At 35.8% G+C, this 24,433-nt stretch overlaps 1 protein-coding gene across 4 annotated transcripts in view; it reads right to left on the bottom strand.

Annotated features, from left to right (window-relative positions):
* The window catches only part of kif3b (kinesin family member 3B), a 25,863-nt gene extending 1,689 nt beyond the window's left edge, over window positions 1-24,174 (bottom strand). Inside the window, exons 1-9 of one of the 4 annotated variants that reach the window (XM_068216647.2) lie at window positions 23,770-24,174; window positions 18,408-19,928; window positions 16,386-16,487; window positions 15,770-15,892; window positions 13,356-13,474; window positions 9,678-9,794; window positions 9,466-9,574; window positions 6,146-6,363; window positions 1-2,257 (exon numbers count right to left, since the gene is read on the bottom strand). The exon at window positions 1-2,257 is cut by the window's left edge and continues 1,689 nt beyond it. In XM_068216647.2, coding sequence (XP_068072748.1) covers window positions 2,149-2,257; window positions 6,146-6,363; window positions 9,466-9,574; window positions 9,678-9,794; window positions 13,356-13,474; window positions 15,770-15,892; window positions 16,386-16,487; window positions 18,408-19,838 — 2,328 coding nt within the window. In that variant the 5' untranslated portion in view covers window positions 19,839-19,928; window positions 23,770-24,174 and the 3' untranslated portion in view covers window positions 1-2,148. 4 annotated transcript variants of the gene reach the window in all.
* Window positions 24,175-24,433: the final 259 nt, after the last annotated feature.

Raw genomic sequence — 24,433 nt, 5'->3', positions numbered from 1 at the left:
AAGTTGAGCAAGCTGTTTTAAGTCAGTTTAACATCATATAAAGTTCAATGGACTCATGAAGTTAATTTGATTCTGCTTAAAAATTTAAAGCAACCAGATAATCCAGAAGAAAATACGGAATAGAAAGTTGTCAATTTTAAAAACATAACCATACAATTAATCTCACAATTCTGTTCTGACATTTTACGAAGAACTGAGAATCGGAACTGAGCATCTTTGACTTAGAGTTGTGACTTTTTATTTTTAAATAGCATAAAGAAAAAAAATAACCGCACTGTAAAAAAATTATATGATCGATTAGTCCAGCCAGCATATGTTTTTAGTTCATTGTAACTTTTTAAACTAAGTTAACTCAATTTTAAAAGTTGAGCAAGCTGTTTTAAATCAGTTTAACATCATATGAAGTTCAATGACTCATGAGGTTTTTTTGATTCCGCTTAAAAATTTAAAGCAACCAGGTAATCCAGAGGAAAATACGGAATAGCAAGTAGTCAACTGCTACTGCTTGTAATTTCCAGCTTAAATCTCCCACTTCCACTTTTTCCACTGAAGTTTATAACCCTAAGCTGCATTTATTAACAATCCAAATAAAAATACTTTTAGATTAACTTATTATACGATAAAACATCACAATTATCTTTTTTGTGTTTATTCAATGGCAGAAACAAGCATCCACAGCTTACAGGTCTGTGTGTCACATTTGAACATTAAACACAAGCCTGACCAACACAACACGTTCATGGCGTGTTACGCTGCTTTAAAGGAACATTCATTTTTTGGGGGGAAATAGGCTAATTTTAAAATTGTATTCAGTCCCCTGGAGTTAAACAGTTGAGTTTTACCATGTTTGTATCCATTCCGCTGATCTCCAAATGGTCTTTTAGCTTAGCTTAGCATAGATCATTGAATCCGATTAGACCATTAGCATTTCACTCCAAAAAAAATTATAAAAAAATTCTGGATAATTTTCCCATTTAAAACTTGACTCTTGTGTACTAGACTGACGGAAATTTTAAAGAAGCAATTTTCTGGGTCAATATGATATTTTACAGCACCTAAAAAGTCCCCAGTTAGGCGAAAAGGTAACAGCGCTTCGTTATGTCATCAGGTTTCTTGATTATTACTCCAGAATGACAGTGCAGATCCTAGCCATCATCACTTAGAATATAGCACTTCATTTCTTTCCATCTTAGCACTGCAGAAGAGTCAAGCTTAAAATAGAATAATTATTGAAACTTTTTTTGTTTTTGTGCTGGATGCTAATGGTCTAATCCGATTCAATGATTTATGCTGAGCTATGCTAAAAATGCTGCCACCAGACCCGGCTGAATGGATACAAAAATGGTAAAACTTAACAGTTTAACTCTAGAGACATAAATGAGCCTATTTCCAAACAAAGTATAGTGTTCCTTTTAGAAAACATCAACAGGAGCTTTGACGTGGATCCAGCAATCAGGTCAAGGGACTCTCAGACCAGCATGAAACCCACTTCAACACTCGATGAGAATCTAAGGCACCCTGGAACCCTGATATTCTTAATATGTGATGACTTTTAAACCCCTCTACTGAATACAGCGCTGAAAATGCTGTTCAATAACCTGTTTTTTTAGCCAAAGAGACTCTTCCGGAAAGGCTTAGAGGCTGTTTGGGGTCTTGGCCAATGACGTAATGTGTTTACTCACTCTAGTCAAACAATACAGTGCTTTTGTGGCCCGAACCAGCATGAATCTCAAGATCAGCTACTCCGTGTAAGAAATTTGTTAATCCTAGAATTGGAAAATGTAAATACACACACACAAGATTACATCCCCACAATGGCATATCACAATCCAGAGACCATCTGCTGTCTCGATGAGCTCACACACACCAAACATGTAACATCGGAACATTTCGCTTACATCTGCGAAGCTTCGTTGTTCAACTGTAAGACTTTGAAGGTTGCCAAATGTCATTTTTTGTGCAATAAAAACAGGATGTCAGGGACATCAACAAATAAGGTAGTTTGAAAGCTCAAGCCTTAAATTGATGGGTTTAAATAACTCGATGAGACATTCCCACCATCTTTAATGTGACGTTTTATGTCTGGACAATAATGTTGAAGCATGTCAGTTTGTTTGGGGCAGTGAAGGTTTTCACAGAGGGCCGGTGTCACTTAGGCACAAGGCCTCGGGATTGTGGGTAAAGAGGAGACCCTGAGCCGGACAGAGGGCTATGGGCTGAAGTTGGAGTGCTCACCTTCTTGCCTGTTTTTGGACGGCTGTGAGAGGGATTGTGGAAAAGAAGAACAAAAAATAATAGTTAAAAAGGTAGGATTAACAAATAAGTGGGAAATAGATGGAGGTAGGGCTGCAGGATATTCCAAAATGAAGATACTGTGATAAAACTAAAATTGTTTTAGGGGGGTGGGTGAGTGAGTGCAAAATAAAATACAGATTAAAAAAGTTTTTTGATTTTGTGTGTGTACCATGCTTAAAAGATTTCACAGTTTGGGATTTTGAACATTTAAGTGTGCACACTTGAATTTCCCCTTCACAAGAGCTTACATAAATGAATGAATTTTATTGTGTGGTTTTTTTGTGTGTGTATGATTTACTTTTTATGTACGGTGAAGTGATAAAGTTTTACTAAAACATGTTCTTTGTTTGTTTCAGAATATTTTTTTTCTTTTCTTAATTAATATTACAACTATACAAAAAAAAAAAAAAAAAAAACGTTAAAAAATGTAAAATGTGTGAGAAAATGTTGAGTGTATTGCCATTTTAGCTTCTCTGGCTATGTCATAGCAAAAACAAGTTTACCACATTTTATAAATACCACTTTTCTATAATTATAAAAATATTCAGTAACACTTTATAATAACTACACAATATAAATCCTCTGTTAATCATTAGCAAATAGTGAATTCATTATCTGTTGTTATCATGCTGTAAGCATGAAATCTACATTAATAGACGTTAACAAGCAGTTTATAAATACAGCTACAAATGCGGTGTTCTTGACTTAAGCAAATTTATAAAGTGCTCAATAATCGCATTTTTATACTTTATTACCTATTAATTGTTCATTAGTAAATTAAGTATTGCATTATTTACAAACTATTTGTATTTAAGAGTAGTTGGTGGGTTTTAGAATCATTCAAATCAACATATACAGTGGAAGTCAGATTCGCCCCCCTTTGATTTTTTTTTCTTTTTTCTTTTTTAAATATTTCCCAAATTATGTTTAACAGAGCAAGGACATTTTTACAGTATTTCCAATAATATTTTTATCTTCAGGAGAAAGTCTTTTTTTTATTATTTTGGGTAGAATAAAAGCTGTTATTAATTTTTTAAACACCATTTTAAGGTCAAAATTATTAGCCCCTTTAAGCTATTTATTTTTTCAATAGTCTACAGAACAAACCATCGTTATACAATAACTTGCCTAATTACCCTTACCTGTCTAGTTAGCCTAATTAACCTAGTTAAGCCTTTAAATGTCACTTTAAGCTGAATAGAAGTGTTTTGAAAAAATTCTAGTCAAATATTATTTACTGACATCATGGCAAAGATAAAAGAAATCAGTTATTAGAAATGAGTTTAGAAATGTTAAAAAAAAAAAAAAATCTTCTCTCCGTTAAACAGACATTGAGGAAAAAATAAACAGGGGGGCTAATAATTCTGACATATATATATATATATATATATATATATATATATATATATATATATATATATGCTATGAAATGCTTTATTAACTCAACTTCATGCAGTTCTGTGACCTAATCTAAACTGAGGACTATTTATGCTTTGTAAATCCCTTATAAATGACAGTTAAAGGCTTAGTATTAAATGAACAATAAATTGTTGCTATTGCTGTATCTAAAAAATGAAATGACTAAACTTTAAACATTGCACAATAAAACACAATTACAAACCAACACAATTAAGTAAAATTGGATAAAACAGCAACAATAAAATAATATAACAGCATATTATGATAAAAACATTTTAAAGTTAGTCAGTGAAGTTTAAACTGCACAGTCATTTTATTTTTTACATAAGATTGCAAAGATTTATTTCATTAGACACAGTTTGTGTATCTTCTAATGAATAGAAAGGAATAAAGTCATTTATTTATTTTTTCTGTTTAGAGTCTTTGATTGTCATTTATAATGGATTTACAAAGCATAAATAATTCTCACTTTAGATTAGGTCAGAAAAATGTATAAAGTTGACTTAATAAAGCATTTTTAATTATTAATAAGATATCTAAAAATTGATTATATTATAATAGTATGCAATAAAGTGTAAGCAACTATTCTACCAATTAAAAGTCAATAACCGCAATAAATAATACACAAGGTAAAATACATTAATAATAATAATATAAAAAAAGTTAAGGTTAACTTTTAAACTAAAAATGTAAGATTTTATTTTGATTGGGGGTTCGTTAAAGGATGCATGAAGTGCCAGCTTTAGAGTAAATATGCACTGCCCGGTCAAAAAAAAAAAGGTTTAGGTTTTAGAAGTAAAGACAAGTCAGGGTGAACTAGTGTAAACTGTGCTGCTATGTAATCGAACGTTCACACCGAAAGCGGCGAGAGCGTCAAAGTAGCTGGAAGTCATTCATTTTCAATAAGAGCCGGCGGCGACAAGCGGCGAGGAGCAGAGTGGCGCGTCATCTCCAGCGTGGGCGTTGAGGAGAGTTGAAATCAAGTCAACTTTATGGTAATAAGCTATGACGCGGTTCGGCGGCAAGCAATCAGAATGAAGACGTTCACCGCTTGATAGGAGTTCAGAGATCCATCCACAGAGTTTGTAATGTAGTCAAATGTTTACAAATACAAGCCCAGCCGCTTAAGCCTCTTTTCCACCGCACACGACAAATGACAAGCGAAAGACCGGAAGTCATTCATTTCCAATGGAGAGTAGTCCGGAAGGTACGTGGAGTTCCGATCATCTCCGTATGCGGAAAATTCAGATCCGAATTGAGATGCAGATCCGTTGAAATATTTGAGCTCCTGCGACTAGACCGTATGCGACCTGCCTAACGGATGTGAAGTATTCCAGTGTGGTCCAAGCAGGTCCGTGTGCGCGAGTTGAGAAATAGGCCTTTATTTGGTTATTTTTTTTATCAGAAAAAGTCTGTATAAAAAAAAAAAATCTGTTCATAAATGTAAGTAATAAAGTAATAAAAACATATATTTTTACGTTGTCTCCACATTCCCTCCAATATTTTTAGCGGTCTATGAGTTTCTAGTATTCATTCCTTCATTCAACCATGGTGAACGCAAAGAAAATAAAGACTCCTGCTTTTGCACTACTTTATTTCGGACACTGCCTGAGCAGCTTCTCTCCCATGGTGCATGACAGAACTGAAAATTCTGTGCGACTGCCACAAGGGGGTGCAATCCGACAGTCTTGTCCAAATGTCGTGTGCAGTGGAAAGGTGGCTTTAGACGTCATTTCTGGGTAATGATGTCAGAATTTACCGGTATTTTGGAATGGATGTATGAAGGGTCTTTTCCGGAAAAATTCTGTAACGTCCTCGTCTATGAGAACAGTGCTTTTTTGAATTTATCGGTAAAGTTATTCCAGAAATTTTCTGGATATTTACCTAGTGAAAGAGGCTAATGCAGAATTATTTGTGTTTCTGTCATATCTTTGCAAACAATTCTTTTAACTCTGATTCGGTGTGTAGCATTTCGGGGGGAAAAAAAAAAATTGGACAGCTGTATGCTATGCTCATCTACCAGGATGAAATTGCAAAACGACAGGATGGAATTGTAACCCAAAAGGCTCCCAAATTGTGAAGATGGTTCAGAGGAATCACTGTCACACATGATTTGACCACCACAAAGGCCTTAACCCTGCTAAAATAACTGTGGAATCTGTTTTTTTGAGTCTCCTGTTGTCAATGCAAAGTCTGGGGCAAAATTATAGCAAATCTTGGCCCTACAAAAACACACATTTGAGCTAAAGGCAGTCCAGCTAAATACCAAACTGAGCGATTTTCATTTGGCTAGGCAGTGTATATTCCAGCAGTGCATATGCGTGTTAAATTAAACGGCAATCAATCTGACAATCCCGCTAAGCCATATTCGCAACACTGATTTAATGTCGACATATATCGTGCAGCCCTAGTTGGAGGAACTATTTCTCACCCTGACTTTGGTTTCTTGGAAAAGCCAGCAGCTGAGGCACTGAGGCCTGGACTAGAGCCCAGGCTGGCATGAAAACCAGAGGCGTCCACCTGGATTTCGTCCTCCTCCCTCAGAGCGTCCTCCAGAGCTGCAGCTACTTTAGGTGCGATCACTGGCCCCTCGTAGTCTTTTGTGGTCCGGGAGGGCAAATCCAGCTCCAGCAGCAAGATATTCTCAGCCTGGAAAACAGGAGGAGAATATTTAAAGATGAAAGTCTTAAAGCATTCTGAACACAGGTTATGGATGTTTAAAGTTGTTGATTGGGTTCTTTATAAGATTAGTTCACCCAAAAAAATGAATTATTTTATCAAAGGGAAAGTTCACCCAACATTGTCCTAATATTCTTAATCTTCACTTGTTCCAAACCTGTTTGAGTTTTTTTTTTTTTACACAAAAGATAATATTTTTTTTAAATGCTGGAAACCTGTAACCATCTACTCCATAGTAGGAAAAACAAAAAACTGTGCAAGTCAATGGTTACAGGTTTCCAGCATTTTTTCTAAATAGAGAAAGTACTTGCAAGAGAGTGAATGGTGAGTAAGGGCCTACTCACACTATGCCATCTGTACCGTGCCCAGGCCCGTTTCCCGGATCGTTTGAGAAGTGTGAGTGCGCTAAATCGGGCTCAAGCACGGTTCACTTGGCCGGGCCTGGCTCGGTTGGAAGAGGTGGGCCTGAGCACGGTTCACTTAGGCTTTGGCGCGGTACACTTGTGTGTGAGTGCAAAACGCGCCAAAGCCCGAAACTGAAAGCGAGACGTGACTTATAAGGGACTGTTTGATATGGATTTATTAATCATTCTTACTGTTCAGTGAATGCAAACTGCCGTAGTTTATTAAAGACGCAAACCCCTCACTGCACGACAGCTGCGCATCTTCAGCAGACCTCCTCATTCCTGCAGCACGAGAGCTTTATGATTATGAGAGCCAAAAGTGGCGGATCTGTTCGGCGAAATATCTGACTGCGTGTCACCGCATCCCTAAGGACTGTTTGACGAAATATTTGACTGCATGTCACGGCATATCAAACGACTGACACGATATAACTAGAGAAATCTCCACTGTGCTGCTGAGTGAGAGAGTGCTTCTCACTGATCAGCACAGCAGCGATGACGTAAGCGTGCCGAGGCCCGATTGTGTGTGAGTGCGGGCCGTCGAGGGAGACGGGAGGGGGGACAAGCGTGCTTTGGCCCGGTTCGAGGCAACTGTACCTAGTGTGAGTACGGCCTAAAATGCCATTTTTGGATGAACTATTGCATTATCCTCATGTTGTTCTGAGATCTTTGGAACACAAATTAAGATCCAAATAAACATGGCTTTGTTCACTTATGTCTTCTATTCCTCATTAATCAGGGTGCGCCTTTACTACAGGCAATATGTCGTATTGCTATTGGAGTCAACAGCGCAACACGCAAGCATTTTAGGCTTTATTCACATGATGCCAATGATGACGTGCAAAATTCAGATGGAGGGAAGAAAGTGATTCTTCTGCATAGTAATCGCTATCAGAACATCAAAATGTTTTTTGTTTTGTTTTGTGTTGTTTACAATTGTTTAAATCTGCCAAAATAAGAAATGCCAAACAGCTTTTGTAGACTTACAGGAGTTTTTGCTCATAAAGATTTATTCAATACATCATAACAGGGCCGGAGTGGGACTCCTTTTCAGCCCTGGTGTTTTTAATATTGCACAATATTAAAATAGTTTGAGCTTGAATATAATTTTTTTATTAATCTAAAAGCCATTATAAGAGCAACAATGGATCATTTACCTCAGATTCATAAATAATATATTTAGAGCACACAGTCTAACACCCAGAACTAATGTAATGTGTATTTATATAGCACATTTAGTGTATTTATGTATATTTATATAGCACATAGAATTTTGTAGACAAAGCTCTAGAAATTTCCTCGCATGACTGTCTCAGGGTCCTTTACACCTAGACTTTTGCTTCGAAGCCTGTCTCGTTTGCCCAGTTAGGACGGTTCGTTTGGCATATGTGAAACGCGATCGGAACTGCATCAAAAACAATCGCTCCGAGATCGCCTGAATGAGGTGGTCTCGACTCGATTGAAACAAACTCTGGAGCGGATCGATTGCAGTGAGAAAGCAATATGATCCAATCCCGGTTATATCACAGTGTATTATGGATATGTAATAGGCATCCGGCTATATGAAGAGAGATTTATGAGTAGCGCAGGAGGTCATTCCAGACATCCCAAGTCTCTCGAAGGTTTCGTGAGTCTTCCGCAAATGCACAAAGACTCTCGAATGCACGCAAACAAGTGATAACCTTGCGGGACTCTGCAATATAAACCGTGAAACTGACCAATGTGAGGAGAGTTTACTGACACTTGACTTGTTTTAGCTAAAGAAGCAACACTGTAACAATTTAAATCCCTGTTTCGGAACAACTGAATCGATTCACGGGTGTGAAAGCACACTAACACCCTAAAATGGTAGTTTTGTAGACAAAGCTCTAGAAATTTCCTCGCATGACTCTTATTTACCAGCTACAGCCTGATGACTGCATTTCACATAAGTGACTGCCAGTTGGTATGTGAAAAAAAGAATTAAAAATAAAACTAAAAATACTAAGGAACTAAAAGTAGCCTACAATAACACAAGGAAAATGTGTGAAACAATGTGATTAAAAAAACATGATGTGGTACAGAAAAACCAATAAATTCTTGATAAATGAAAACTACACTTTAGACTTGGATTAAAAAATAAATAAATTCCCAGAATGTTTTTTTAAAGGTGACTTTTAAAATTCAATGACTAATGAAAATGTGTCTTAAAATGAATAAAAAATGGATAGTTCGGGTTCTTGATTCTAATTGGCTGAATTATTGGAATATGTTGTAATTTACTCAACAAAGACACACTGTGACAGTTAATCAGCAACCATTCCCATACTGGTACTGGGCCAAATAAACTATTTATAGTTATAAAAGTGTTTAATAAATGCAAAACAGTGTATTAATGCAATACAGTGAAAACAAGTGTGTTAAGGCACAAACACCAATTAGCTGTTATAAATTTTCTGTAAACCCTGACTTCATTCGGCTTATTCCATTATTGTATATAACAATATCATATTACCTTTCAGAAAATCAATAAAACCTCACTAAAATAAACAAAAGTGAATAAGCAAGGACATGTCATGCATTTGATTCTCCTAAGCTCATCTGTGTCGCTGTGAAGAGTGGGGGTGTATTGTTACTGAAGCCTTTGTGTTGTGCCATGTGGAGGATTATGGCAACAGTGTCAGCATACCTTGTATCTGACATCAGGCCGCATCAACATGGCCATACGGGCATGCTGACTCAGAGGCCGTCTGTAGCCCACTGCAGAAACAGGCCTTTTCATCATCTGATGATCACTGCTGAAAATAATACAGAGAAAGAAGCATTAAAATGAAAACAGGAAGGATGCTGATGGCCTCAGTTTGTAAATAAGTTTTACATTTCTAAAATAAGCCGACATACTTTTGTATACGGGTGATGGGGGTCATTTTCCAGAGATCGTCTTCTTCATCAAATGTGGCTCTTGTTACAATCTTGTTCTTCTCCTCCATTGGGATGAAGTTCTCTATGATTAAGTGTCTGGTAGATACAATGCAAATGTTTTCATGTCAGTAGTGGCAATGTTTGTTTTTCATTTTTATGTCAATTTACTTTAAAGTTAGATCACTATTCCATGATTAAAATCTATTTAAGTATATATTGTTCGAATTGGAGTATTAAAACTAAGACTTTAGTTAGGAAATGAGGTAAATTCTTAGAAAACAAAACAAAAAAGCCTAGAAGTGCTGTCACACTTGGGTTGATTTCCTGGTCCAAACCCAAGTTCACTTGTCTCCCCCTTGTCACGTGTTCACACCGTCGTTTTTTGCTTCTGAACCTTGGTACGCTTGAGTCATCAAGCTGCTGTTGTGTGTACAGCTGTTGCTAGGTTACGGCCACGAAAGCAAAGGTGCCAAAATGGAAAGACGTATGCACATCATGACTTGTGCCTATCTGCTATAAAAACATTAATAATGATGATTATTAAAAATATTAATAATTAATAATATTAATAATATCAAGACATTGTTCACACTAGCTAAATGTACCGAATTCTGACGTCAAACGAACCTGCATGCAGACCAAAAGTTATAGTGTGAAAGCACCCTAATGGCCTGTTTCCACTGAATGGTGCGTTACAGTCGATACGGGTGGGTACGGGTCACCTTTATCAGGCTTGCATTTCCACTGCCAAAAAGGGTACTAATGTTACCCTTTTTACGGGTGTTGTGTATAACAAACTTTCAGTCGATGTCATTCTCACTCGAGGAAATGTCAACAGCAAATCTGTACAGGTCTTTGACATTTTATATGAGGAGCACTTCTCACAAACCAGATGCTTTATACACATAAATACTTGTGTATAAATGTTCATTACTAACCTTTATATGAACATGATTTGATTATATCTGCAGATCAATAATAACCTAATAAACAGCCTACTGTAATATCTGCAATTATTTAAAATAAAATACATAAATGCAACATATATGAACACACACAGCCCCTTACAGTCTCTGATTTGTTACCAAATACAGAAAAACTACACACAGCATACATTTAGTCCTTTTTTGGGTTCAAAAACAACATATAGCCCAGCCAGAGCAAACCTCTCAACTGTGTGCTGATTCTTCACCAGCACATATAAGCTCTGCTAGAGAGTAATTCCGTCATTCCCAGTTTATAATAGTCCAAAAGGCGATGATAATAGTTAAACATGGCAGTTTGTTCATGTTTTAGGTTGCTGAAAGAATCATTTGCTCCTTTGTTTTTCCGACTTCTTCTTCGTTTTTTTGCGCATCACTCTCGTTTATCCGTTTTTGAAAGAATCTCAGAAGCACTTCAATAATCATGCACATTTTATTATCATCAACTCAAAAAGTTCGTTATTTCAAATATACACGAGCGGCGAGCGATCGCAAGCTCTGCAGAGAAAGTGAACCCACTGGCGCTTTAGACGACCTCGTACACAACAACACACACAGGTTCTGCTCTTCTTGGCTTTATGGCTGTTCATCAAAATGACGACAAGGTTTTGTTTGAACTCGGGTCGACCATGGCTCATCATTATATGTATAAATTGTTACGTTGTAATGTCTTGGCTGTGTATTTAATAATGGTGCTTCCATTGTTTTCATTCTCCTGTCTTGTGAATGAGCTAGTGACGTCTCTCTGTAAACAAATAGCGTTCAGCTGCTGTCTCACTCTGCCTTTTGGTACCCTTTTGTTGTGCTAGATGTTATGGTACGATTCGCTTTCTGGTACCTTTTAAAGGTGAAAACGGCCATTAAAGTGGACCGAACCGTACCGTACCACTCAGTGGAAACAGGCCATAAAAGAACTACATTTGAAATGACTTTTTAAGACTCAATGTTGCAACTTTTTGGTGTATCATGTTCTTTACTATCTTTTATATTTCTAACTTTATAATTATCATTTAGAACAAAAATTAATAACTTTTATATATTTATTTCTGGGGTTTTTATTTTGCTCTAATTAGAAAGGGATTTGTGCACCTTGAGTGTTGTGGGCTATATAAATAGAAGTCTATTCACTGATTCCACAAATATTAATGTGGAATACTAAAGGCTATATAAATAGTGAAAATATTAATAGTGAATAGTGAATAATATTATATTAATAATATTAATGTTAATATAAATAGTGAATTAATATTAATGTGAAATACTATAAGGGCTATATAAATAGAAGTCTATTTACTGAAATACTAAAGGCTATATAAATAGTGAAAATATTAATAGTGAATGGTGAATAATATTATATTAATAATATCAATATTAATATAAATAGTGAATTAATATTAATGTGAAATACTATAAGGGCTATATAAATAGAAGTCTATTTACTGAAATACTAAAGGCTATATAAATAGTGAAAATATTAATAGTGAATGGTGAATAATATTATATTAATAATATTAATGTTAATATAAATATTGAATTAATATTAATGTGAAATACTATAAGGGCTATATAAATAGTAAAAATATTAATAGTGAATAGTGAATAATATTATATTAATAATATTAATGTTAATATAAATAGCGAATTAATATTAATGTGAAATACTATAAGGGCTATATAAATAGAAGTCTATTTACTGAAATACTAAAGGCTATATAAATAGTGAAAATATTAATAGTGAATGGTGAATAATATTATATTAATAATATCTATATTATTATAAACAGTGAATTAATATTAATGTGAAATACTATAAGGGCTATATAAATAGAAGTCTATTCACTGATTCCACAAAATATTAATGTGAAATACTAAACTATTTATGATAAAACACTGGGATTGTGTCATTTAAAAATCAATATAAAGAAGTTTTAAAATGGCACCTTTTTGTTCGTTTGTTCTGTTTATTTTATGGTATTTTTATTGTTTAATTGGAAATGTCATCAGTAGTTTGCAGAATAAACTAAATTTTATGTTACATAAAATAATTTCAAAATATGCTTGAAAATTGGCATGTGTTTCTGTGAAGGTTGGGATTAGGGGAAGTTAGGCCAGAGACAGTAACTTTAACCTGATATAAAAAACAATGAAGGTCCACGTAATGTCCTCACTAAGAATGTGTGTGTATATTGCATATTTTTTGAAAATGAAGTTGTTCTTATAAATTGTATACAAGTTGTATAAACCCACATGTAACTAACACAATCTTGGCAGAGAGAGAATTGTAGACAAAACAACTTGTAGCAAAAAATGTATCTTTCCTTATCTTGAACATTAACCCAAATTTCATTCTGCCAACTGCACTCAAAAGCAGCCTGCCAGATACATCTTCCTCTTAATAGATACTCTCCCTCTCCGGCCACCCACAGTGTTCTCAGCCTGTATGTGTATTAAACTCTTGACATCTGTAATGTAGTAGAGCTGAGTCCAGATTTCCAAGCAGTTTGTCTCATCAGCGAGACTCAATTAGGTCAAAACGTTTTAGATGTTACTTTTTAAAATTCAGCTTCCACATTGAAACACTGACCACTGAAACTAAATAAAAGTGAATATCCATTGTACATAATGTAAAATATTGCTATAATGCTAATAATAAGAGTTTTATGGGTTCACATACTTGAGTTTAAGTTCTCTGGTCAGTTCATTCTGAGTCTGTTCCAGTTCCTGTCTGTATTTCACGTGCTCATCCTGGGCATCCTGAATCTCTGACTTTACAGACTGAAGCTTGGAAAAGAGCTGTAGGAAAGGCACAAAAACAAACAGGACATGATAAAATGAGGCTCTTCATAGGAATAGGCAAGGCATTCGCTTTGTAAACTCCAGCTAAACGAGGTCAAATTCATTCACGTATGGATGAATTTTAACAAGGAGGTTGGAGATCTGCCATGAGAGCTGTCCTACTATCAATGACTCCAGAGAATACAGCTAGACTCTAATAATACATCTGATCACATACAGAAGCGGTTTTCATAATGTCATTTTACCAAGATATAATACGACAGATCATATACAGGGGCCTTGTGATTTGTACGATGCATAAAACATGAACAGAATCATAGAAGCCAGTCAAAGCTTGGAATCTGGCAAAACGTGGATAACCATTTATAAGGCTGGATTAGAGCTGCAAAATTAATCGTTAAAAGATCGCGATCTCGATTCGACCCTCTAACGATCTTAATCCAGCATTTCTACGATTCTGTCAATCATATTTTCAAGTTCAGGAGAGAAAAAAAGGCGGCTGCACGGGTCTGTTTATTGTTTCACATACGTTGCTCAGTGACACTGACACCTCTAAATAATGTTGAACGAGTCACATAATGTATTTATAAGGTATAATTCACCTAAAAATGTAATTTTTGACTTCATATAATGATGTTTTCGCGGCCGGGAAATCACACGTGACGTGAGCTGCTGGCTGTGAGCTGTTATCACAGAGAGGGCGCGTGGCCGCTCAACTTAATGATAGACGCGCGCGCGTCTACTCTAGTGAACAGAACCTGCATATGTTGCGAGTAACGGGTAATACAGTTGTAAGTAATATTCTGTTTGTGGCACAGAGTGATAGTTTGGGAGCCGCGCGAAGTATGAACAGCACTTAGCAGTCAAAATTAAACCGAAAGTGTGCACTTCATTTAAATGATCAAGTCGCATTTTAGAGTTATGATTACGAAAAGCATTTGATGTTTTTTTTTTTTTTCATAGCGAACACACAGTTGTGCGTGAAAATAAATGTTCACAATGTCAGTATAACTACTCTAGCCTATATATTGTTGTTGAATATAATCTGATAATGGCAAATATCTGATTTTTATGTGAGATTGCAAGCATATATCTCGAACATAATAATTCAACATCAGAAGTATTATAAGTAAAATAGAATTATTTATAAAAACCAGTAGACCTACACATAATATTATAATCGATGTTGTGCCATTTGTTTGTTTTTATCATACCTTTATTTTACATATACAGAATCGTGAGAAAATAGTGATCTTTATTTTCCTGACTCTGTGTGGGATGTCATCATTCCTACCAGTAAATGTGCGAATCATGTCAAATACAAAAGTGAAAGCATGCTGAATTATTAACAAGCCGTTTATTCATTAGGGAAATTGACCAAACCGCAGTCTTGCTTTATCTGTTATTTCTCTCCATAATGTAAAGCCTGTAATGCATAATTCTAGCCAACAGCTATGTATGAGAAAGTCTATATTCCTCTGATTTATATCTTGTGACTATGTCTTTGGGTGTCACCATTTAAAATTAAAGCACAGCTTTTCACTTCACTTGCTCATCGTCATTAATAAAAATTAAAACGCGTGACAGCTGAGCGGGACTCTGAAAAATAAAGCGTGGGAATCTGACCAATGTGAGGAGAGTTTACTCACACGTGACTTGTTTTAGCTATTTTGGTCCATTTAGAAATTTTGCTGTGTAAAAGTGAACCGCACCAAGAACAAAGTGCAACATTTTAACTATTTTAATCCCTGTTTCGGAACAAAACAATTGATCTACAGGTGTAAAAGCACCCTTAAATTAGGTTTTACAGATAGAGAAAGATAACAGATAAAAGTGAAGGTTGTGCAAGAATTGTAGGCTTAATGTCAGTTTTGTTTGCCCCTTTGTAATGAGACATGAGGGCCGCCTTAAACCTGAGTTTAAAGTCTAGTGACTGTTCAAGGGTAAAACTTTAAGGTAATATCACACCGCGCAATGGGTAATTTTATTTTTCCATGAAAAAGAAAATCAGACTTGCCTGATGTGGGGTTTTTTTAACAGTAAACTGACAGTTTTCTAATGCAAGATGAAGAACAGCAAATCTTCAATTTGCCAATGATCATGACAGATATTTGACAGCTTCTAGGTGAACTAATGGTGTAACATCTAAAAACAAGTGAAATACCACATTTACAAGTTTGAGATTTTCCAATTACATTGCACAGCCTTAAAATGAGCCCCAATTTTGTATATAAACCTCAATATTCAACAATAAAATGAATGCATAAAACTTTTTACAATGTCCTGCTGTACCTTTTTCAGTTTCTTGGTCTTGATGTCAACTTCCTGCTGCAGTGAACTGTACGTCTCTTTTAGCTCCAGTGTCTCCTCGTCACGACACTCCATCTCTTGCTTCATCTCCCTTTCCCGCCTTTTCTGCTCACACACACGCACACACACGCACACACACGCACACACACACACACACACACACGCACACACACACACACACAAACGCACGCACGCACACACACACACACACACACACACACACACACACACACACACACACACACACACACGCATACACACACACACACACACACACACACTATAAATATTACAAACATCTCTGCCTTTAGTATGACATGAAACTTCTCATATATAGTTAATACAATTTAAACAAGGAAATTTCCACACATATCTGTCCAATCAACATTAAGCTATAAAGGAATTTGTTAAAGACAAGGCTAATACTTGCATTAGTACATAAATCCAGCTCACAACTAAACATACAGGATAAACGAGGAATGCTTAGATCAACATTTTTTTTCTCAAATGAAACCAAATGACCAGTCTCCTTTAAAACAACCTTAAGGTCTGAAACTCAGTCCAGCTCAATCTATAAAGTCTGTTATGGCAACGTCACCTGTTCTGCGATCTCCTGTCTCTTCAGCTCCAGAACCTTCTGCTGCTCGTTGGTGTGGTCCACTATGTTCTTTCCTCCTACCAGCAGCTTGCTCTCCATGGCCTGAGAGTAATGATAGGGTTTTAGACAACATATGTTTTTACCCTGATAAACATAGCTAATGTTAGATATAAACCAAGCAAAGGTAACGACTACTATTAAATTCTAAAAATAGTTCAAAGGAAGACAACTAATGAATAGAAAGAGAAAGGCAATTATAAACATATGGGCTGGTTCTTTTAATGAATCAGTTAAAAGAATCACAAACTTAAAAATAATGTTTTTTTTTTTCGGCTTTACTGGTCGAGCCAGTCTTGACAACAGTTAAACTCAAAATTTATCCATAAAATGTGGAATTTTAAACCTTTATTGCCATTCACAACAACAAAATTGAGATTTTAAATGTATCAGTTTAAGATTTATTTAAATAACAATATTTTTTTATATTTAATATAGAAATTTCACACAATATCTTTGGTAGAAATATCTTGTTTTCTACCAAAATAGAAAGAATTTTGTATTTATTTTACTTTTACTTAATTCAAAATCATATGAGGGTTTACACAAAAACATTAAACAACATTTAAATAATATTTTAGAATAGTTTTTGATTAATTATTTGAAGATTTTGCTATCTGCTTTTAAAATGCATACAGTTGAAGTCAGAATTAATAGCTCCCCTCAATTATTAGCCCCCCTGTTTGTTTTGTTTCCCAATTTTTTCAACACATTTCTAAACATAATAGTTTTAATAATTCATCTATGATGATGATTTATTTTATCTTTTCCATGATGACAGTAAATAAATATTTTACTAGATCTTTTTCAAAACACTTCTAAACAGAATAAAGTGACATTTAAAGGCTTAACTAGGCTAAATAGGTTTACTAGGCAGGTTAGGGTACTTAGGCAAGTTATTGTATAATGATGGTTTGTTCTGTAGACTATCAGAAAAATACTTAGCTTAAAGAGGCTAATAAAATTGTCCTTTAAATGGAGTTTAAAAATTATTAACTGCTTTTACTGCTAAAATAAAACAAATAAGACTTTCTCCAGAAGAAAAAACATTATCAGACAAACTGTGTGAATTTCCTTGCTCTGTTAAACATCATTTGGGAAATTTAAAAAAAACTCAAACGGGGAGCTAATAATTCTGACTTCAACTGTATATCTGTTGGTAAAGATATTATCATAATATAGTAAATATAAAACTAATAATATTTAATTTAATGTTTTGGTGGCATTTCTAACTGTTAATTAGGGATGTCCAGATCTGATTTTGTGATCGGAAATCGGGCCCGATCACGCAGTTTCAGACTTGTTTGGAATCGGACATTACTATCTGATCAGGACTCAAATATATGTATATTATATATATTCTCATAATTTGTTTAACACATGTATAGTTATGCTGTGGCACAGAGTTAGACATCTTTCTTCACTTCACACAGAAACAGCAAGTGCAGCACGACATCCCTTTGTTGCAGAGATGCTATTGGTTTAATGGCTGCAAAATAGAAAACGAAAGCAGCTTGTATGTATGTATGTATGTGGTCTGGAGGTATTATTGTATATAAGTTGATGATGACAACATTTCCTTAGAAAACTGTGAGATATGCAAACTTAGCATTTCCTGCCGGGTATCTTAAGTTGAGGTGCTGTTTGGTTTTATATTTACTGTTGCACTAAATTCCAAAAGTGAAGAATTTATATCATTTATCACTTGATTGTTTAAGCTACCTCACAGAAGTGCTCTGTTTGTAAACAGAGTTGTTGAATGTACATCCTGAATCTGTTTCTTTGCTCTTCTTTATTCTTTTTATGTATTATAGAAGTATCAGATTGGGTTTCGGTATCGATAGATTCTCAAAATTAAAAAAAAATCTAATTGGGACATCCCTATTGTAAATCCAGAAATTTTTCTTAACACCTTACAGACTCCATTATGTATTTGTATTTCATTCAAAGCTTGAAGTTTCTAACCTTAACTTTGGCTGTCAGCATCTCTGATGCCTCTTTCTCTTTGTGCAGGTCAGTCATCTTCCTCTCCTTCTCCTTCAGCAGCCGCTGTTTCTCCTCTGCCACCAGACTGTGGTCCTCCATGATGGCTCTCCTCTCCTTCTCCAGCTTCTCCTGTTGCTCATGCCAATAATCTGCAATGTTCTTATCTGCATCCACTCCTTCCTCTTCGTCTTCATCATCATCATCATCATCCTCTTCATCCTCCCCATCCTCAAACTCCTCTCCTCCTTCTCCAACCCTTCTTCTCCTCCTTCTCCTCCTCTTCCTTCCAGACCTTTTCTCCAACTGTTCTTTCAAGCGGGCAATCTCCTCCTGAAACTCCCGAAGAAGGGCATCCTTGGGGTCTTCATTGACACGGGGTTTGTTCTTGATGTTTTTGGCGCGGTTTGCATAGCGTAGCGTCGTTAGAGTCTCCTCTACATTGTAGGAAGCTGGTCCAATGTTGGCCACCATAACCGTTCGGGCGTTTCCACCCAAGGAGTCTTGAAGAAGTCTTGTAAGCTTAGAGTCACGGTACGGGATATGGGTGCTTCTTCCATCCACCAACGCTGAGATGACGTTTCCCAAAGCTGACAAGGAGAGATTGATTTTAGTGGCTTCTTTTAAGCGTTCACCTTGAGCACCGGTTTTGGTCTGTCTTTCACTTCCTGCCAGGTCAACAAGGTTAAGCTTCCCAACTCGAATATGGTTCTCTCCGTCAGGACCCAACTCACTGCACTCAATGGTGATGACGAAGATGGCATGAGAGCGAGAACTGTGTTCATTCATGTTTGTTGCACCAACTGAGCGGTTCTGGTTCCCCACATTCATCACATGCTCAATCTCACGAACACTTTTAGTGACAAACGAAGACAGGTCTTTAACATAGACACCTGTGTCTGGTCGCTCTTTGAGTTCCAAACGACGTGCTTGGTCCTTTGACAAAAGGTCTCTGATCTCCTCCTGATAAATCTCCAAATATGAAGCCCTGACCAAGTACTGCTGGTTCTGAGAGCGGGAGATGTGTGTGAAAATGTGTTCAAATGAGTTTGGGATCACACCCCTTCTTTCCGGGTCGTTTCGTACCCCTTCCATTGTGTAAGTCTTTCCAGTGCCAGTCTGGCCATATGCAAAGATGGTCCCATTGAAGCCAAACAGTACAGAGTCCACTAACGGGCGGAAAGTCTCGTCGTAGAGCTCCATCTGCTTTGAATTCCAGTCATAGACAGAATCAAAAGTGAACACTTTTGGGTGCTCATGGGAAGATGCACCTCGAGGGTTGCACACTGCCACTTGCCCTAACTTCACATCCACAGATACCACTCTATTGAAGTTAGCGACTCGCTCTTTCTCATTCATGGGGCGACAACGCACCACCACCTTAACAGATTCAGAGCTCTTGCTTTTAGACATTTTGACAGCTTCTGTAGAGCTTTGGTTGGCCTGCTGGATTCTCCGAATGAGCCTGTGTTTATTTCACAGTGATGGTGCCAGCATCAGAGCCTGCAACACATGATGCAACTCCATGAAATGACATAAACATGTCCAAAACCAAAAAATAAATATGGGCAAACTTATATTATGGTTACAGCAAACAAACACAGGAAATATTTATTTTCCTAAATTGGCAAGCAAAATAAAGCCAAATCATTTGAATTTTCAAAATGATATGACACAAGAAGAATTAGAAAAAGAAAAAATAATCATAAAATAAGTCAAACTGATGAGGTATGAAGTAGGGCTGCACGAATAATCGAAAAAAGATCACGATTTCGATTCGACCCTACATACGATCCTAATTCAGCTTTGTCTATGATTCAGCCAAATATATTTTCAAGGTCAGAAGAGAAGAAAAGGCAGCCCCACAAGTCTTCACAGCAACATTGACACCTTCAAATGGCGGTAAAAGTGTCACATGCTGCATTTATAAGGTATAATTCACCCAAAATGTCATTTCTGTCTTCATGCAATGATGTATTCACATGGCCAGTCGCGAGATCACACGTGAGCTGACGCACTGTCTGTTTACTGTACGCAAATGACGCCTACTTCAGTAAACATAACCTGCATATGCTGTGATTAACAGGTAATGAAGTTGTAAATAACGTTCAATTTGTTACACAGAGCAATCCTTTGAGAGCCGTGAGGGAGGTTTGATTTGCATGTATGTAGGCTAAGCATATTAACTTTTTTTTTACAGAATCGGGAGAAAGAATCATCATCTTGATTTTAAGCAAAAAAAAATTGATTCACATCTTGATTCACATTTTTGCCAGAATCGTGCAGCCCTAGTATGAGGTTAGAATTATGACGTTATATAAAAATATGAGACTTAAATGTTGAAATATATGAAATGAGGACATTGAAAAGTTGCAAAAAAGAAAACAAAACAAGCAATAAAATTATGTTATGAAAAAATAACTTTAAATAAAGTTCAAAATAACTTTGAATTGTGGAATTTTTAAGTATGAAAACGTTTTATAAATATTTTTCATTGAAATATTCACAGCTTAAATAAACAGATATGTTAAATTTCAGGACCTAAAAATACAAACCCTGGAATTCAAGTCATTAAAATGCAAGAACTTGTTAATACGGTGTATTACTTTTTTCAGTTTGTGCTATTCAACAAGCTTTTTAATTCAAGACTTTTGGCATTGATTTTGTTCCATAGAAACATAGCTAATGTGAACTTATAACAAGACATGTTTGGACATGAACTTCTGAATGCATATTTATGCAAAGACCTGTAGAGATTTCTCTGCATGAAAGACTCGTGGATGGGAAATTATCCTGCTGCTGCTTTTCCAAGGCAAGAAATTAAATATGAAAGAAATGTGGACGTTGTGTCGAGATGATTGAGGGGGATGATGTAACTGAGCAATATCTTTTAACAAGTAGTATGTCTCAAAGCTTGCAAACTCTTCTGTTACACACTCAAAAGTATATGCTTTTCCTTTACAAAAAGTGCATACTTTCAGGGCGTAGTATATGTCTGTGAATTGCAACAGTATCTGGATGCAGCCTTTATGATGCAAGCTGAGATTGCATCACTCAGCGATGCAATGTCAGACACAATGCACCCAATGGAGTGAGTGACGTCACTGTGACGGGTAGGGTTAGGTGAGCCCATTCAAAAGCATTGGATGCAGCTCAGATTGCACTGCACCAGTTCTGCATCCAGACCCCTCTTGTGAATTGGGACGCAGAAGACACTGTGATTGAGTGTGGACTCATGAGAGTTGCATCCTATATAACTTCATTCTGCAGTACTCTTGCAGGAATCATGTTCATGGATGAGCTAAAGTATTAAAAACTTATTATCATGAAACCTAGGAAGACTGAGAGCCACTGAAGCGAAACAAGAACACTGAAGCAGTTGCTGATGAGAGATGAGCATGATGTGGCATGAAAGCAACGGAGCTTTTCATCAGTTTGTGATCATGTGGGTGAAATGCAGAGCTGTTTTTATGTATTTTCATACTAAATACATTTTACTGTGTTATATTGCTGCTCTGTGCAGTCTAGGGATACCATTAATTCCGATTGTGATATGTTTACTATACCAGCTGAAGTATCATGATAAAAAGTAGTATTGCGATACTGTAATTCATAACTCAAATCTATGAAATAAAGAAAATTGTCAGAAATATTATATTTTAAATGTTATAATAGGCCTACTTGAATAGAATTCATAATTATTTTATTATTAAAAAAAAGTATTTGCACATCACTTCCTCTAAAATACATAATTTTTGTTTATTTTGTAGAAAACTGACCAACAAAAAAATACAATAAAATAAAGATACAAATTATGCAGAACGAAATTCGTAAAAAAAAAAAAAAAAAAAGAGCAAATTAGGCTATATAAAGTGGTCAAAAATTCTTTCAATGTTTCCTGTTGCTCATTTGGGCTTTTCATTTATTTTATTTTATTTTTTTGCCTTATCAGGTAACAATCCAAAGTAATTCAAAATTTCACTTTGTGATTTGCTCTTTTTAAGAGATTGTTTCGGTTGTTGTCGTTATTAAATTATATGGACAGGAACAGAAATTAACTGATACAGATGCAAGTTCGAACTAAAGCGTCAGAAATTGTGCAACACAGTAGGCTAAAAGGCGTGTATTCTACACAGTTTTAAAACCACAGAATATTAAAATAAAACGGTCTATTTTCGCAGCATTTTAGTGACTTTTCCACATGCAACATTATGACATTACCACCGTTTACAAAGTACAGTGACACGGCCAGTATTTTGGAGTCATAGTATCACGATGCTACAATAGTACCAGTAAACCATGCGTGCAACCCTAGTGTAGTCTAATAAAATGTATAAAACGCGTTTGCTGACAAAAGTTGGTTTTAGATTTGCACATTTGGGCATTCTCCTTTATAATATCATGTCAGAAAAAGTATTATTTATAAAAATCTAAATAATAAAATTGGTGTCACATTGGCGCAGTGGGTAGTACGATCTAATGGGTAGCCTCACAGCAAGGTTGCTGGTTTAAGTCAGTTGGCATTTCTGTGTGGAGTTTGCATGCTTTCCCCATGTTCGCATGGGTTTCCCCCACACACAATTCCAAAGACATGTGGAATAGGTAAAAAATTAATAGGCTAAATTCTCCCTAGTGTATGTGTGTTATTGAGAGTGTATGGATGTTTCCCAGACTGGGTTGCAGCTTGAAGGGCAACCGCTGTGTAAAACATATGCTGGAAGAGTTAACAGTTCATTCCACTATGGTGACCCCGGATTAATAAAGGGACTAAGAAAAATTTATGAATAAATAGTGAAATTATATTAGCAGACAATGACTAAGTTAAGTTATATCCCAATATTCAAAATAGCATAGAAAATCATACAGTTAAATGATAATAATAAGTAATATTACTGCTTGTAGCCAGTCTACTGCAAAAAACGGACAGATCTAATGAGGCCAGATTATATATTTACACTATTATTTGATGGCTAGAAAACCTTTAACATTTACAGTCAGATTGTAAATTGTAAGACGTCTGACATAGCTAGGGTTATTCTTAAATTACTAATATTTTTCTAAGAAAGACATATTAAATGATACAGAAAAGATAACAAAGCTAACGTTACTTAATGTATTAGCTATAGCAACAATATATGAACGGTATGTGATATCATTTACGTTAATCCCAAATATGTGTTCAGTTCTTTCTTAACTACGTTAACGATAGTAAATCTCAGTGTCAGTTGTCATTTAAGTTAACGTTAATGTAGCAAAAGATATCGAAGATAAACAATCGAGTAACGTTACCACACAACAATGGTCTGTTTGGTTGAAAGTCCTATTGTTTGGACTAAAATCATACCTTAATAATACAATTCCGCAAATATTAGCTGGTCAAGATACATAAACGGATCAATGAAGCTCCTCAGAGACTCAACACAAGCGGCCTGGCAACCACAAACAAACCGTGTCATTTATCCAGCATTCACTGTACATTTACATACATAATAGGGCTCACCTCCGCTCTCCCGACCGATTTAACCTGCGAAGTCCGCCTAAGATCGCCGTCGCCTTCATATTCATCTGAAGCACAAACCTCTCAAATCCGCCAAGCGTCCATATGTGTAAAATTACCCGAGTCTCTGCTCCTGAGCTCTGTCAGCCATGACTGTGTGAGGAGGAGAGAGAGGGATTGAGCTCTGATCCCCCTGCAGGCCGGGATGGATCTACTGCTGCTGGATCAATCCTGCCCTCCACATTTCCGTGTAGTTTGAGTGGTTTGTAGCATATATACATATATCTATGGGTTTGTTATAATAGCGATGTAATTACATCCGAGAGTTCTTTTAAAGCAGTCTAAAATAAATCATTCCTGACAGCAAAAAAATAAAATAAGAATAAATAAATAATAAATAATTAATTAAGGATAAAGCACGCAAATAAGATGTAAAAAAATTAAAAGATCTAAAAAATGTATATATATATATATATATATATATATATATATATATATATATATATATATA

This window comes from Danio rerio, chromosome 23 (genome assembly GCF_049306965.1).
Source record: "Danio rerio strain Tuebingen ecotype United States chromosome 23, GRCz12tu, whole genome shotgun sequence".
Lineage (NCBI taxonomy): Eukaryota > Metazoa > Chordata > Actinopteri > Cypriniformes > Danionidae > Danio > Danio rerio.
Note: the sequence above shows the minus strand (reverse complement) of the source record. Positions and strands in the feature narration are given on the sequence as shown.